Genomic DNA, 15,122 nt, shown 5'->3' on the forward strand with positions numbered 1-15,122 from the left:
CACATGGAGGTCACTGCTCCAGGTAATGAGCCTAAAATGCCTTGGGGGTGCTGGAGGTGGTACCAGGTATGCCCAGGTGGGCAGGAAGGCCAAGTGTCCCCTCATCCATCCTCACCAGTGCCACACCAGAAAGCCCAGTCCTGGTGGTCTCACTACATCTCCCACCACCAGCCCCTCTTTGCTTTGTGTAGGGAAGCAGTTGGGAATGGGTGAGAAGAAATAATCCTGCACTTGGACACTCCCTGCACAGAAATAAAGGAGCTGCTCAGGCCAGGTAAGGTTGGGACCTGGGACAAGGCTGCCTGTGAGGGCATGGCCACCCCACAACTGTGCTGTGCCAGCTCCTGCGAGGGACAGAGGTTGCTGTGAGCATGGCCTGGAGCTCAGCATTTGCCGTATTTGCTGCTGGAAACCAAACCCTCCTCTCCCGAGGGCATCCATCACTGCACAGGCTGAGGGCACGGCTGCAGGGCAGCGTTCAGGGGCCATCATGTCCTTTGCAGACGTCAGTAAATCGCAGGTAAGCAATTAACTCAGCCTGTACAGCATCAGCATCTTCATCAGCTGAGGTTCATTATCACTTTTATGGCCCTGTAAAACCAGCCACGTTAACACCGCTGCTCAGGGGAACTCTCTTGTGTCCTGACATTTCAAAACAGCCCCTTCGGGGCTCCTGGACACCCACTGGGCTGATCCGCGCCTGGCAGACGTCACTACGGGGGGGATAAAGTTTATTCTAGGGTTACTCATTGTGCTCTCAGGAACACAGATCTGGACAGTCCGGAGGGGACGAACCGCCTGCTCCCCCTCACCCCTCACAGCCCCCGCCGGCGCCATGACACACCCCAACCTCCGGCAGCCGCAGCCGCGGGACTCCTCATTGGCCAGCGGTGCTGCCAATCAAGGGACAGGAGGCGGGGCCAGCACAGCTCGCCGTGAACGGCCGGAAAGGCCCCGCCCCCTCGGGTCGCCTGGCAACGGGAGGCGCTGAGGGCGGGACCGGCATACGGACCAGGATCGGGATCGGGATCGGGACCGGGACCGGGATCGGGACCGGCATCGGAACTGAGTGCGCTGCAGGGGTGGAGGCCGCCTGGGGTCAGCATCCCCCAGTAACCGACTCCTGAGACACTCCGTCCCGCCCCCGGGATGCCCAGGGCCGCTGGTCCCACGGACCCCCCGGATCCTCCCGCACCGGCCCCGAGCCGCCCGCCCCTCGCACGGGGGTCTCCCCACCGGGAATCACCGCCCCGACCTCTGACTGCTCCCCAGTCTCTGGGTCCTCCTGCTGTCCCACACCCACACAGAGGGGACCCTTCACTCCCTGTCGGCCCCTCCACTTCAGCTGTTCCCATCTCCTCCCCTCCCCTCTCTCCTCCTCTTGCTCTGTGCCTGCCAGTCCTGCCAGATCCCCTCTCCCTCCTCCTCCCTCTTACAGGGACAGGCCTGGAAGGGTAGAGGTTTCCCATAGAGGTTTCCCACTAGGAACCCTACCCTTCCCTCCAGGGTGGCCCCAGGGCTCTCCAAACCCCTCTCCACCCCCTTCTGGCGACAGCAGAGCTGCACCTTGTGCTGCTCTACCTCAGCTGCTACTCAGAAGCTGTTGGGAGCTTTCCCCCCACCACCCTTCAAAGCCAGGAATCCATCACCCCCTTCCCATGGGTGTTTGACAACTGCTCTGGGACAGAGAGCAGCTCTAATCCACAACCCCATGTCCTGACCCCCTGCCCAGACTCACAGAGAACTCCAGGGTAATCTCAGACTCTCATGCTTTCCCAAATTACATCGTTTCTCTAATGCTGTCACTGTGTTTTCCTTTTAGAGAGAAAATCCAAGAAGGGAGATTATGTGACAGCAGCAGCACAGGGACCTGCATTTTCTTCCAGAGTCTCACCTTGTGTAAGAGCTGCCGTGTCCTTGCTAGACCTCAAACCACCCAGGCCACTGATGTTTAAGTGAATCCATGGCAACAGGGGATCCAGCTGCGTTCCAAGCATCCTCATGAAGCAAAGAACCTTGGTGAAGGGCATGGCAACTCCAAGGAAGGCAGGGATCCCCTTAGGTGTCATGAAGGTGTTAGATCCACGCCAGCTAAAGCCTGACAGCACGGAGACAGAAAGAATCCTTACTGTCTTGGATGAGACCATTGTCAAGCTGGAGATCACCAGGCTGATCCCACGGATTACTGCCTCCCTGGACAGGTATGGGAGGATGCTGGGACCTGAGATCACAAGCAGCCTTCTGGAGCTTCAGAAGCTTTCAATGGAAATACAGCACCTGCTCACCAGCCCTGGAGATGCAAAGACCATGAGAGCTGTGGAGAAATGCCTGAAAAGTTCCCTGAGAAACATCCTGAGGCTCTTCCTGGCCAACCCCTTGCTTTACCATGGGCTGAAATTCGAAGTTCGGGTGAAAGAGTCACCAGCTGATGTGTTCATCAAAGCCTTCATGGAGTTCCGGGACTTCACACTCGAGAGGCTCCTGACCACTCCTGATGAGGAGAGGGAAATGATTCAATTCATGAAAGACATTTCCCTCCAAGTTGAGAAAAACACAGAAATGATCTCAGCTCTACAGGGAGAGCTAGAAGGAGTCATCCAGACTCGAGATGAAGAGGTATGACCTTGTGGGAATGTGTTTTCCAACCAAGTGGAAACTTGCTTTTTACTGCAGCAAAACCTTGCTAACTATAAACCGATCCCTTTATTGCAGTTCCTAAAGAACAAGTTCCAGAAATCCTTTCAAAACCAGATCTATAACTTAAAAATACTATTTCTATTGTAAAATATAATGAAAAATGCATATTGCATGTTTGATTTTTTTTAACTCGCATTTGGCGTGTTTTGAACCTGCTGTCACCAGCCAACTTAAACAATTTAAGTCCCTGAGTTCCACAGGAGTGGCAGGACAGGCACAAACTGCTGTGGTGGTATCCTGGCAGGGTGACAACACCAGCTGCTTCATTCCCTGCTGCTGAAAGAATGAAAAATCATTACAGGGAGAGATTGCTCTGATTAAAATCCATTTTTAATATTTGCTCTGTCTTCACTCCTGCTTAAAACCAACATTTCTGTGACTCCCGACTCTAACAGCTGCTTTGGAGCCTTTGTGATTAATCAGTGATTATACAAATTACATGAATCTTTAATTTTATCTGCAGCTGAGGTGCAGATAATTGACTGGGCACTTCCCAGGCACTTTCCCAGCCTGTGTAGCAAGCCCAGAGCTTCTGACAACAATCCTTTGTTTTCTACCTGGGTTTCTCTTTCTCCTCCCTGCAAGAGGGGTTGGCTGAGAAGGCTTTGCCCAGCTCACTGGTGGCAGAGCCAAGGGCCTGCTTTCCCCTTTCCCTCTGCTCCTTGGAGTTCTGGGAATTGAGATTTTTATGTGCAATTTGGCAGCTTGTCCAGGACATAGGGAATAAATCTGTTTCACTGATCCCAGCTGGGGATTTCCCTCCCTGAGCTTGTTTCCCAGACAGTCACTCAGAGCCTGATCCAGCCCTTGAGGGAGCCACAGGGCTACTCCAGGGAATCTGTTTTGGCTGCTCCTCAGGTGGCAGTGCCAGTGGGGCTTGGGATGGTTTGTTCACCCTGTGCCTTTACTAACAGGTTCCCAGAGGAGCCAGGGGAAGGTTTCCAGAGCTCCTGTGTAAATCTAACTCTTCCCTCAGCCAGCAGTGGCAGGGCCTTGGTGCTACCTGAGCTGGCCCCTGGGGTCCCTTCTTGGATCTCCTCCAGCTTTGCAATGTTTTTTCCTCTCCTGCTCACCCTATGCCTCAGGGACATTTCTCAAAGGTATTCCTCTTGTTTTCTGGTCTAGGTTAGCAGGAAGGACAAAACAATTGAAAACCTCAAAACCACCATGGAAGATCTGGCCAAGAACTGCAAGGCTGAAATCCGGCTGATCATGAAGGAAGGGGAAAAGCAGAAAAAAGAGGATGAGGAAGCCTCCCAGGAGAGGTGTGCCAGGCTGAAGGAGGACATTCAGCGCCTGGGAACACAGTTCAATGCACTGGTGCTGGAGCATCGAGCCTCAGAGCTGGTTCTCAGGAAGGTAAAGGGGAGGAGAGCCCTGGGACAGGAGGTTTAAGCCCTTTTGCAGAGCTGTCAGCTCTGGCTGCTGCCTGCTGCAAGGAGTGTCCTGGGCCCTGCTTGTTCCTGGCAGGATGCACATGGTGTTTGTCAGAGCACACCCGCCCTGTCCTCATGCTCTGCTGATTCCAGTGGAAAGCAGCCCTGCAGCGACAGCAGGGACAGAGCTGTCACAGGTCCTGCTCCTGCTGGCTGCCTCGGCTCTGGGAACACCTTCCCACTGTGCTGTGACACCAGGCAGGGCTCAGGGCAGCCAGGCTGAGCAGGAGGACACGTGTGGGATAGTGACAAACCAGGGGTCTGCTGTAGAGGGAGCAGAGCAAACAATATTGGCTTGGTAGAAGGGATCTTTTAGAGCTGATTTATTGTCAAGGTGGAATGGAGCTGATGCTGAGGGCTCAGCAGGTCCTGCTCTGCCCAGCTTGGCAGAACAGACAAGCCAAGAAGTCAGGCTGGGCTGAATGGGGGGGAAATGTAATTTCATAGAATCATCCCAGAATAGTTTGGGTGGGAAGGGATCTTGAAGCCCATTCAGTGCCACCCCCTCTAATGGGCAGGGACACTTCCCACTGTCCCAGGCTGCTCCCAGCCCCAATGTCCAGCCTGGCCTTGGGCACTGCCAGGGATCCAGGGTGGGCACCTGTGCCAGGGCCTGCCCACCCTGCCAGGGAACAATTCCTAATTCCCAATATCCCATCCAGCCCTGCCCTCTGGCAGTGGGAGCCATTCCCTGTGTCCTGTCCCTCCATCCCTTGTCCCCAGTCCCTCTCCAGCTCTCCTGGAGCCCCTTTAGGCCCTGGCAGGGGCTCTGAGGTGTCCCTGGAGCCTTCTCCTCTCCAGGTGAGCACCCCCAGCTCTCCCAGCATGGCTCCAGAGCAGAGGGGCTCCAGCTCTTGGAGCATCTCCATGCCGTCCTCTGGACTCTCTCCAGCAGCTCCAGGTCCTTCCTGATGTCGTTCCCCAGGGCTGGGGCAGCTCTGCAGGTGGGGCAGAGGAGCAGAATCCCCCCTCCCCTGCTGCCCACAATGAGGGCTCAGCCCAGGGCTGAGGGGGTTCTAGGGTTGGGGCAGGTGCAGCCCTCACCCAGCAGCACCTCAAAGTCCTTGTCCCCAGGGCTGAGCAGATTCAGGAGGAGGACTGGGACCAGCAGGCAGGCTCAGGCCCCTGTAGCACCAGCTCTGCCCTGAGCAGAACACACTGGTGACACAGAGAACCAAGAACTGGAAAAAAGGTCGTTTTCCTTCTTATTTTGCTCATCCTGAGTATTCTCTCCAAACCAGTGCAGCCTCCCATGGGCAGTAAGCCCAGGTGGTGATGGGGTATCTGTCACTCTTGCATTAGGTGGTACAGCATGAAGGGCTGGGCACTGACAAAACATCAGATCTAAGTTAGAGCTGCTGTGCAAGGCCCAAAATCTTTGGCAGAAGGGCTGTGTCAGGCAGTTCCTGCTGCAGTTCCTGCCACAGCAGGGCTGCTTTGGAGAGCTCAGCTGATTCCAGCACCCTGGCAGATGCATTTACTGACCACAGAAGCCTCCTTTCCTCAGCAAGTACAAGTTGTACTTGTGGTCTAAATAGCTCAGGTGGGACCTCGTGATGGCCTGGGAGCCCTTGGGCCATCCTGGGGTTGTGCCACACAGGAAATGGAGCAGGAATGATTCCACAGAGCACACATCCAGAGCTGGAGGTAACCTGCCCCAGGCTGTACAGGAGTACAGCCACTGTTAAAATGTTTTACAGCCAGAAAGATCTTTCTTTTAAAAGGCACCATCATCTTCTGAGTACTTTTTGTCCCAAATTCAGGTTTTGCAGTTCTCTCTTGCTTCAGTTTCAAGCTGGTTGCCCCAGTTTGTCAATGACTTGCCCCATTCCATCAGACATATTCATTTCCTCCTGCAGAAAGCAACTTCCAGGTGCTGTTCATCCCCCCAGCTCCATGCTGTAAACCAAATAAAGCCCTCTGGGAATGTCCCAGGAGAATCCTTAAACCAGGGCAAACCACATATGTGTCAGCTGAGGGAAGCTTGTCACAGGGAGGAGGTGAAATATTCAGATATATAATGATGCTGTGGCTCAAATACTTAGATATAATGATGATGTGGCTTAAAGTTTCCCTGTTTTCTCACTCAGGACACTTCTTACCAGGCCTCAGATGTCTTCAAGGATCTGATCTTGTTTTGTGTTTCAGGAAAAGTGCAAAGCAGAGAAGGAAATTCAGGAATGGGTCCAGAAATACGACATAGACATGACAGAAAAACAGGTGTTGGCTTTAAGTGCTTTGCTCTGCCATAAAGTGATTTGCTTGGGTAGATTCCTGTCCAAAGGGACACATGGCTCTTACCCAGGAGACCATGGAAGTGAGAGGCAGTTCTGCATCCAGGCAAACCTACAGGAAAGGGATCTTTGTCCTCCTGCCTGTGTGTCCAGGAGTCCTCTGCTGCTTTGGCTTTAGGAAAAGTTACATCCACTCAACCCCACAGTAAATCCCACAGTAAATGTGGGATAAATCTGTGCTAAATCCCACAGTATCTGGGGGCAAATGGGTCACCATGTTCTGTCTGGGATGTCCACCTGATGCCAGGAAACAGGTTTTTCAGTTTTGCTCCAATCCTCAACCCTCATGGCCCTACCTGGTGTCCAAATCTTGCTCCTGTTCCTGCTGAATCCTTGGGGGATGTGCTGAGTGTTAAGAAACCCAACAGCCTGCCCACAACTGAGCCATAACAGGCTCAGGGTCACTTCAGCACCCCCAAAACTTGCCCCCAGGAAGGCCCTGGGGGCTTTCCTGTTCCTGCAGTTTTTATGGGTTTGGATAAAAGCTGCTGGATTCCTTACAGAGCAAAATATAGGGAGGGGCCTGAAAGCTGCTGCTAATTGTAAGGAATGATCCCCTCTCAGATGTTTAATAATGGGATTATTCTGGTTTCCTGTCTGTGGAGAGGCAGGACCCCCATGTTTGGGCCAGAATTTGTCAAGGCAGACCCACCCCCACACTGACAAAACATCAAACCCAAGTTAGAGCTGCAGTACAAGCCCCAAAATCTTTGGCAGAAGGGCTGTGTCAGGCAGTTCCTGCTGCAGCTCCTGCCATAGCAGGGCTGCTTGTGGAGAGCTCAGCTCATTCCAGCACCCTGGCAGATGCACTGCTGGTTCTCCAAATCTTCCATTGTGTGTGGGAGCATTTTTCAGGGGAGCATCAAGGGACCCAGCATGTCATGAAACTCCCTGTGTACTGGGCACATGCCTTCCTTTTGAATCCCTTTGGAAAGGCTCCAACCAGTTGAGGTTCCATGGCTTTGGGATGGGTTTCAGGACCCTCACGTGGGGATGTGGGGAGGAACTGCTGCCCAGCTGTCCCTGATCCCTGCTGTCCTGCCAGACCACATATGATGAGCTCCAGGCTGTCTACAATGAGGAGAAGGAGCAGTTGTCCCTGCTGATGGAGAAACATGCCATGCTGCTCCAGGAGTACACCCTGATCGAGGAGGAGCGCAGGATACTCAAGGAGAAGGAGGAGGAAGCTGCACGGGAGGAGGCCAGGAGGAACAAAGCTGCCACCTGCATCCAGGCCTTCTGGAAAGGCTACTTGGTGCGGTCCATCTACAAGTCAGTACTGAAGAAGGGAAAGGGCAAGGGCAAAGGCAAGAAATAAAGCCCCAAATCCTTTTGTTTCCCTGGCCAAGCTGCTGTGTTTGAGCTCTTCCAGATAAAAGCATTCAGAATTGTTAAGGTTGGAAAAGACTTTTAAGATCATCCAGTCAAGCCAGTACCACCATGTTCACCAGTAACCCTTGTCCTCAAATGTCACATCCCCTTGTTTTATGAACACTTCCAGGGATGGTGACTCTACCCAGTTCCCTTGGCAGTCTATCCCAGGGCTTCAGGATCCTTTCCACGAAAAAAGTTTTGTTAATATTTAATATAAACATCCCCTGGCACAACTTGAGGCCATTTCCCCTCATCCTGTCATGTCCTACTTGTGTGGATTTGACAGCCCACTCCTGATTTTAGGGTCCTTCCTTGCAGCCTCCCTTCCCAGGAGAGAGCAGTGGCATGGGTCAGGCTCCTCTCTCCTCAGACATGGCCAAGGAAAGTGTGTTCCCTTCTTGGCAGCCACAAGAGATACTGGGATCCATGAGACTTTGAGAAGTTGGCAGCCATGTGGATAGTTTGGGGTGTAATTACATCAAGAAAGACATTCCCTGTCCAGATAGACTTCAGTTCCCAAAAACCTACAGCCTCCAGGGAGAGCTTAAAGGCCCTTCCAGTGCCTAAAGGGGCTCCAGGAGAGTGGGAGAGGGACTTGGGACAAAGGGGAATGGCTTTCCAGTGCCAGAGGGCAGGGATAGATGGAATATTTGGAAGGAATTCCTCCCTGGGAGGGTGGGCAGGCCCTGGCACAGGGTGCCCAGAGCAGCTGGGGCTGCCCCTGGATCCCTGGCAGTGCCCAAGGCCAGGCTGGACATTGAGGCTTGGAGCACCCTGGGACAGTGGAAGATGTCCATGCCCATGGCAGGGAGTGGAAACTGGGATGAGTTCTAATGTCCCTTCCCACCCTAACCCATTCCATGGCTCTCTGAAAAGCAGCCTTTGGAGTCCAAAGACCTCCCAGGCTGTTGCAGACCCAGGAGTGGCCCCACAGGCTGCCTCAGTGTCCCTGGTGCTCCTGCCTGAAGGACGCTCCAGGGAGGAATGGCTCGCCCAGCTGCAGAGGGGCCAGGGCTCAGCCCAGAGCAGCATATGGAGTGTTGCTCACCCTCGGAGCTGCCCAGCCTGGAGACCAGTGCCCTCTCTGGAGAATTCCCAGGGCTGGGGGAGCCTCCTGAGTGCCTGGCACGGCTGTGACAGTGTGTGAAGGTGATGGCTGAGGATAATGGGATCAGGGGGATCAGAGAGGATCAGGGAGATGAGTGAGACGTGATCTATGATGGGGGGGAGAATGAAGAGGAGAGGATAAAGAGGAAGAAGGAAGGGGAAAGGGAAAAGGGAAGAGAGAACGAGGAAGGGAAAAAAAGGTTGGGAAGAGAAAGGGGAAAGGGAAGAACCCTCAGCAGACATGGGAACACCTGGCCGGGTGGCATCTGCCACAGGCCTCCACCTCGCCCTGTGGACAGGCAGCTCCTCAGGCAAAAAAATCCAGGCCCGTGTGCTGCTGGAGGGAGCGGGTGAGCGGGACAGAAGGATGGGGCTTCTCCTCCCAGCAGGGCAGGTGGCACCCAGGAGGATTTTTTACGGGAAGATTCACAGAGAACAGTTTTCACCGTCCCGCCCGCCCCAGCCCCCTGGCATGAAATGGCGGCGGGGGGCCAAAATGGCGGGGGCGGTGTGAGGGCGGGGGCGGTGCGCGCCGTTCCCGCCCCGCCGCCGGGGGGCGCTCCCCTCCGCTCCCCTCCCCGTGGGGCGGTCACGTGGCGGCGGCGCCGCCCCCGCTCGGTGCGGACGGGCCGGGGCCGCCCCGGGAGCGGCGGAGCCTCGGCCGGGCCCCGCGGGGTCTATGGGGAAGGCGGCCGCGCTCTGCGGCGGTGGCACCCGCGGGCTGGTCTCGCTCCTCAGCGCCGTCCCCTGCCTGGCCTGCCACGAGCTGCCGGCCATGAGCGCCGAGCCAGGCGGCCGCGGCGGCGGGGGCCCGGCGGGGGGAGCGCCCGCCGCCCCCCCGGGCTCCGACACCTACAAGGGGTGGCTCTTCAAGTGGACCAACTACCTGAAGGGCTACCAGCGTCGCTGGTTCGTGCTCAGCAATGGGCTGCTCAGCTACTACAGGTACCGGGGCCGGGGGGCCGGGCAGGGGCCGCCGGGAGGGGGGACGGACCGCGGGGGCTGCGCTGTTGCACAGCGAAAATCGCCTCGTATTGTTTAGTTTCGGCTTTTTTTCGTCTTTTAAAACCAAACTCGGGTTTTGATCCTGCAGAGCCGCGGGGGTCCGGCGGGGGCAGCGGGGCCGCGGGATGATGGATCGCCCTGGATCTCCCATCCTTCTCTCTCTCCATCCCTCCGCTCCTGGTGCAGCAGCTCCGGCTGCTACAGCTGCCCAAATCACACCCTTCCATCCGAACACCCCAACCCTCCTCCCTTAGCTGTGTAACCTGCTCCTGCTGTACCCTGCCAGAGCCTGCGGCTCCTTCCCCAGCGGTGCCCGTGGCTGCGGGCGCTGCGGTGGCGGTGCAAGGGTGGCCTGGGATGCTGTGCTGGGAATGTTGGGCTTGGGAAGTCAGCCCAGGCTGGGGCTGCGCTCCTGGGGGACAGAAGGAAGCTCCAGCAGCTGCTCCGAGCCGTGCCTGGCTCCCGGCGCTGTCTGACGGGCTGTGGGCTCAGCGAGGAGCGTGTCAGACACCCCGAGGCTGAATCCAAAGCGGTGTCATCTTTGTAGCATCTCTTGGGCTGCTTGTCTCACTTGAGCGGTGAAAATACAAATGTGGATGTTGGTGGTTTTATCCTCCAGGAAGGTGTCCCTGTGTATGGTAGGAGGTGGAACGACAGGAGCTTTAAGGTCCCTTCCCATCCAGACCATTCAGGGATTCTGTGATTTGGATCATGTTTATTCTTGTCATTGGGAACACAAGTGCTCTGTCACCCTCAGTGTTGTGCAGCAGATGTTGGCTGTACTTCAGGACATGGAAACAATCCTGAATATTAAAGATGGTTACAAGCTTTTTAAAATAGTAAGTCTTTAAAGTGCCAAACCCCCTGAGACAGGAATTATCTATAAAGGTTGTGCCAAAGCTGTTTTTCCTCCCGACATAAAGTTCATCAGCTGATTTCCTCTCAGCTCCAGCTGCTGACACGTAGCCTGAAGCAGATTGCAGAGCTCCAGCTCCCTGTCAGATGTGAATATAAACTCTTCCAGCTCTGAGAGACCTGGAACCTGGGTCCCAGGGTCAGACTACAGCAGGTAACAGTGCAGAAGATAGATGATGTGGTTATCTACTTGGAGTTGTTGAAAACCCTCAAAGAACTTAAGCCAAACAATCTCCCCCCTCAAAAAATGTAATTACCTCTCAGTAATTCAGCTAATTTACTGTAATCCTTTCTGGAATGCCTTAACTCTGCTCAAAAAGGCTGTTGGAGTTTAACACCCCATTTGTAACCATGTCAGAAGATTATTTTTGCGTGTTGATGCCGAGTCTGTCATGAGTGAACAAGTGGTTTTTTTCAACAATTATTTTAGATGGGAACAACCAGGTTTATTTTGAGACCATTTGATCTGTTTTAGGCTGAAGCAACAAACAGAAACACCCAAGGAAATTATTCTGAGCTGCATGTGAAGGAGTTGAAACTTTGTGAAGCTTTCAGGCAGGGCAGACCTTCAGCAGCTGCTTGGGGAAAAGGATGCTGGAGGATTTTGTGCTTCTTTTCATCTCTGGGCTTGATGACAACTGAATTAATTTGGTTGTGAGTCAGGAGTACAAAAATACAGTGCAGAACACGTGGTGAAGCCTTTCCTAAGTGGAGAAAAGCCTCCATGATACTCTTCAAAACCAGCGCTCTGAAATAGTGCCTGTGTCAGCTTGAATTGCTCATCTGGGAGCGCTCCTGGGAGACAGTCTGGGGTAAAAACTGGCACTTCTGTTTTGATAGGAATTCTAGCTCCATGACAGGAGCCAGGCAGGTGTCAGGCTGCTGCCTGTTCACTGAGAAAGAGCATATATCTATATTTGTCTATCTGTATATATTCTATAGAGGTCTCTGGCATTCTGAGAGTCACGGGTCCTGCTTTCTGCTGGCTCTTTGTGCTCAGCCCAGCTCAGCAGGTCCACACCAGAAGTCTCCTTTCCTGCCCTTGCAGGTGAATTGCTATGCTCTTTTTGTGTTGTCACCTTTGTAGCTGCACAGCCCACCTGATTTAGCTGTGGCTGCTCAGGAGTAGCTTTGTAGAAACTTCATTTTGCTTGTCCGCTCAAATCATCTAAACTGGGAAGGCTGCCCCGTGGTGCCCAAGCTGCCTCCTTGAGTGGATTGATTTTGTTCCAGGTTGAAGCTTTTTGTTGCATTTGGATTTCCTGCCTCTCGCTCTTTAGCTTTAAACCCCAGCCTGTCACGTTGCCTGGAGGATTTTGGTTTGCAGAATTGAGCTGCTGAAATCCCGGTGTCCCCTTGGTGTCCCTGGAGGTGCTGGTGTGTGGGTGGCTGCTGTGCCATCCTCTGGAGCTGTTCTCACTGAGGGGTTTGCTCCAGCAGCCAAGTGCAACGCCTGTTTGCTGCCCAGTTGGTTTCACAGGGACAGTTTGCTGAATTAAAGCTTCTAATTACAACATTTTTCCCAAATGGAGCATTTAAAGCCTCCTGTAGCTTTGCTACATCGATGAAGACATCAAGTCTTGCTGCCAGGGAAACTTCATGTGCCTTTGCTTTGTATTCCCTCCTCTGAAACTGTGAAAAATAACAACTGCTGAGGAGTTCTTGAGGAGTTCCTGTGCAGTACCCTCTCTGGAGGGAGGTGTGTGGGTTTAGGAAGTTCCTAAATCCACAGCAATATGGTTGGACCATTTTACTTGCCCTTGATTGGTCCTCCTTGGTTGTTTTTGACCAAGTGTTTTGGCTGATTCAGTGATGCTGGCGTGGGAAGGCAGTTTGGGGATGCAGGACTAGTCTGCTTGACTTGCTAATGATCCAGACTCTCTCTCTGAACTCCTCTTGCAGGCTGCCACTCAGATTTATCATTATCTATAATTAGCGGCTCTGTATGGGAGAATCTAATCACCTTGAACAGATAAGTGTTTTCAAGGAGATTAGAGAGGATCTGCAGGTGAGTATTAATTCATCGAAGACTGGCGTTGGCTCATGTGACCACACTTGGATGCTGCAAGTGTTGTGTTCTCCCAGCAGCTCCTCGACCTTTCTAAGAGCTCTGGGATGTGTTGGCTCCTCTGTGGGATGGGCTGGAGCAGGGTTCCTGTGGGTTGGGTGTCTGGAGAGCCTTCAGCAGTGCTTTGTGTGGGCACGGGGTGTAATGATGAAAGCAATGACAATTGGAGAAGGGAAAACCATGTTATTGTTGGGAAGGGAAAGGCTTCTCCATCAAGCAGCATTAACTCCCCTGTTTGAGCAGTGATGGGTGCCTGGGGCACTTTAGCTGTCTTGTCTGGGTCATCCTGCAGCTCATTTCCCTGGAAAAGCTGTGTTTCACAGAGCAGCATTCTTCACCAGCTCTGTTTATCCAGCACTTAACTCTTGGTTGGCATCATGAGTGCTTGAGCACAACCCAGAGGTATTTCTCCTGTTTCTTGTGCTGAGACTCCACTGAAAGCTGAGGAGGGGAGTTCAGGAAGGAGCTTGAAAACCACTGCTGATGGTAGAGATGTTGGGGGTTGAGGGAGCCCAGGAGAGACCTCTGGGAGCCTCTGATCCAAGTGTTCCCCCAGCACTGCCACGGCCACCACTGACCCATGTCCCTGAGTCCCACATCCACGTGGCTTTTAAGTCGCTCCAGGGATGGGGACTCCAGCACTGCCCGAGGCAGTTGTGCCACCCTGACCACACTTTCCATAAAGAAATGTTGCCAATATCCAAGCTAAACCTCCCCTGGCCCAGCCTGAGGCCGTTCCCTCTGCTCCTGTCCCTGTTCCCTGGAGCAGAGCCCGACCCCCCCAGCTGTCCCCTCCTGGCAGGAGCTGTGCAGAGCCACAAGGTCCTGTTGAGCCCCTCCATCTCCCTCAGCCGCCTCTCATCACATTTGTGCTCCAGCCTCTGAAATCTCCAAGGTGTGAGCTTGCAGGGCCTCTCCAGGCCCCTCTTCTAGTGCTGGACCACCCTTGGAGGGGAAAACTTCTCCTTACATTTAGCTTGTACCTGATAGAATGAGGCAACATGCTCTCCTGGAATCATTCCTGTGACACCCTGTCCCTGTGCAGACAAGTCCTGGAGTGTTTGTGTCTCTTTGGGTGCTGGAGCGTGCAGGTTTCCAGGGCAGCTCTGCAGCTCCTGGTGACTTTGAGCTACTTGTTTTTAAACAGTGATGAATAATTGGTGTTCCCAGTCAGCTTGTTTTCCCATGGCACTCTCTGGATCCATATGGTGCTTTGCTGTTCCTTGTTCTTTGCCCATTCTGGAGGCAGCTCCTTGCTGTGCTTTGTCCCTGGGGACACGGTGCTGCCACAGCTCTCTGGGACACTGCATGGCCACATGACACTTGAGGGGTGCCATGGGGTGGGGGGAATGATGCTCTTTGGGCTGCTGGTTCCAGGCTGGGTTGCTCTGCTCCCAGTTAGTGCTGTGGGGGAGATTGGGCTCACTTCAGTCCAAACAGCAACTGCTGCTCACTCTGCAGGAGGGCTGAGACAGGGATCTTATCCTTAGGGATGTTTCCATCATGGCTTGGTAATTAGTGCTGGCTGAGGGGATTTACAGCTGTTGCCTGGTTCTGTTTGCTGGTTGCAAGCTGTGATAAGAGCCATGAACCATCTTTCTCCTTTATTTCTATCCATATAATTTTCATTTGGCTAGATGGGATGGATGTCTTCCCTCATCCCATCCTTGCAGGTGTTCCAGGCCAAACTGGACAGGGCTTGGAGCAGCCTGGTCTTGTGGATGGCATCCCTGCCCACCCCTGCCCATCCAGGGGAGTGGAACCTTTAAGATCCCTTCCCACCCAAACCATTCCATGATTCTATACTGGCCAAATACTTAATTTGATGTAATTGTAGAAGAAATAACTGGTTTGTCTTGTGCAGAGCTAAGCTAGGAGGGGGCAGAGCACTCTGGGTTTGTGTGGAAGTACAGCAGCCTGTGCTGCTGTCTCCATGTTGGGCACGGGGGATCCCTCAGGTAGCTTGTGTCCCACGGCAGTTTTCACTCCTGGAGCTGTTGGCAGGTGTGGAGGGTGTTTATGGGCTCAGCTGCCTGGCTCCTTGTCTGAGTGAGGTGCCTGTTACCCCTTTCTGGTGTGCCCTGGTCCAGCTTCCAGTGCTGGAGCACACACTGGTGTAATTCTGCTTTGCTGTCCCAGGCAAGGGCAGGGGTCACTGTCCAGCCCTGCATCTCTCCCCCAGGGTGCTGGAGCTCCCTCAGCTCTGCTGGCTCCTGCTCCAGGACA

At 53.9% G+C, this 15,122-nt stretch overlaps 2 protein-coding genes across 6 annotated transcripts in view; both read left to right on the top strand.

Annotated features, from left to right (window-relative positions):
* The first annotated feature begins 958 nt into the window (after nt 1-958).
* Nucleotides 959-7,764, top strand: IQCD (IQ motif containing D). 2 transcript variants are annotated; one of them, XM_071445781.1, is made up of 5 exons: nt 959-1,098; nt 1,823-2,616; nt 3,823-4,056; nt 6,282-6,353; nt 7,473-7,764. In XM_071445781.1, the coding sequence occupies exons 2-5, from the start codon at nt 2,002-2,004 to the stop codon at nt 7,743-7,745; spliced, it is 1,194 nt and encodes a 397-aa protein (XP_071301882.1). In that variant the 5' UTR covers nt 959-1,098; nt 1,823-2,001; the 3' UTR covers nt 7,746-7,764. The 2 variants fall into 2 exon arrangements, with proteins under 2 accessions (XP_071301882.1, XP_071301883.1); XM_071445782.1 differs by lacking the exon at nt 6,282-6,353.
* A 1,742-nt stretch (nt 7,765-9,506) lies between these two features.
* OSBP2 (oxysterol binding protein 2) overlaps nt 9,507-15,122 on the top strand; it is a 100,949-nt gene continuing 95,333 nt past the window's right edge. For 3 of the 4 annotated variants that reach the window (XM_071445787.1, XM_071445788.1, XM_071445794.1), the window contains exon 1: nt 9,508-9,853. In XM_071445787.1, the coding sequence (XP_071301888.1) occupies nt 9,588-9,853 (266 nt within the window). In that variant the 5' untranslated portion in view covers nt 9,508-9,587. Of the gene's footprint in view, nt 9,854-15,122 lie in introns of all 4 variants that reach the window. The other variant, XM_071445786.1, reaches the window with a different exon arrangement.

The sequence above is a fragment of the Agelaius tricolor genome, unplaced genomic scaffold, assembly GCF_023055355.1.
Source record: "Agelaius tricolor isolate 1412-34295 unplaced genomic scaffold, bAgeTri1.0.p SCAF_20, whole genome shotgun sequence".
In the NCBI taxonomy this organism is placed as follows: domain Eukaryota; kingdom Metazoa; phylum Chordata; class Aves; order Passeriformes; family Icteridae; genus Agelaius; species Agelaius tricolor.

Excerpts from the sequence above, each read along its gene's own strand:
- IQCD (XM_071445781.1), top strand. The coding sequence starts at position 2,002 with ATGAAGCAAAGAACCTTGGTGAAGGGCATGGCAACTCCAAGGAAGGCA. Across the intron at positions 4,057-6,281 it reads CAGAGCTGGTTCTCAGGAAG|GAAAAGTGCAAAGCAGAGAA; the intron begins GTAAAGGGGAGG and ends TTTGTGTTTCAG. Across the intron at positions 6,354-7,472 it reads TAGACATGACAGAAAAACAG|ACCACATATGATGAGCTCCA; the intron begins GTGTTGGCTTTA and ends CTGTCCTGCCAG.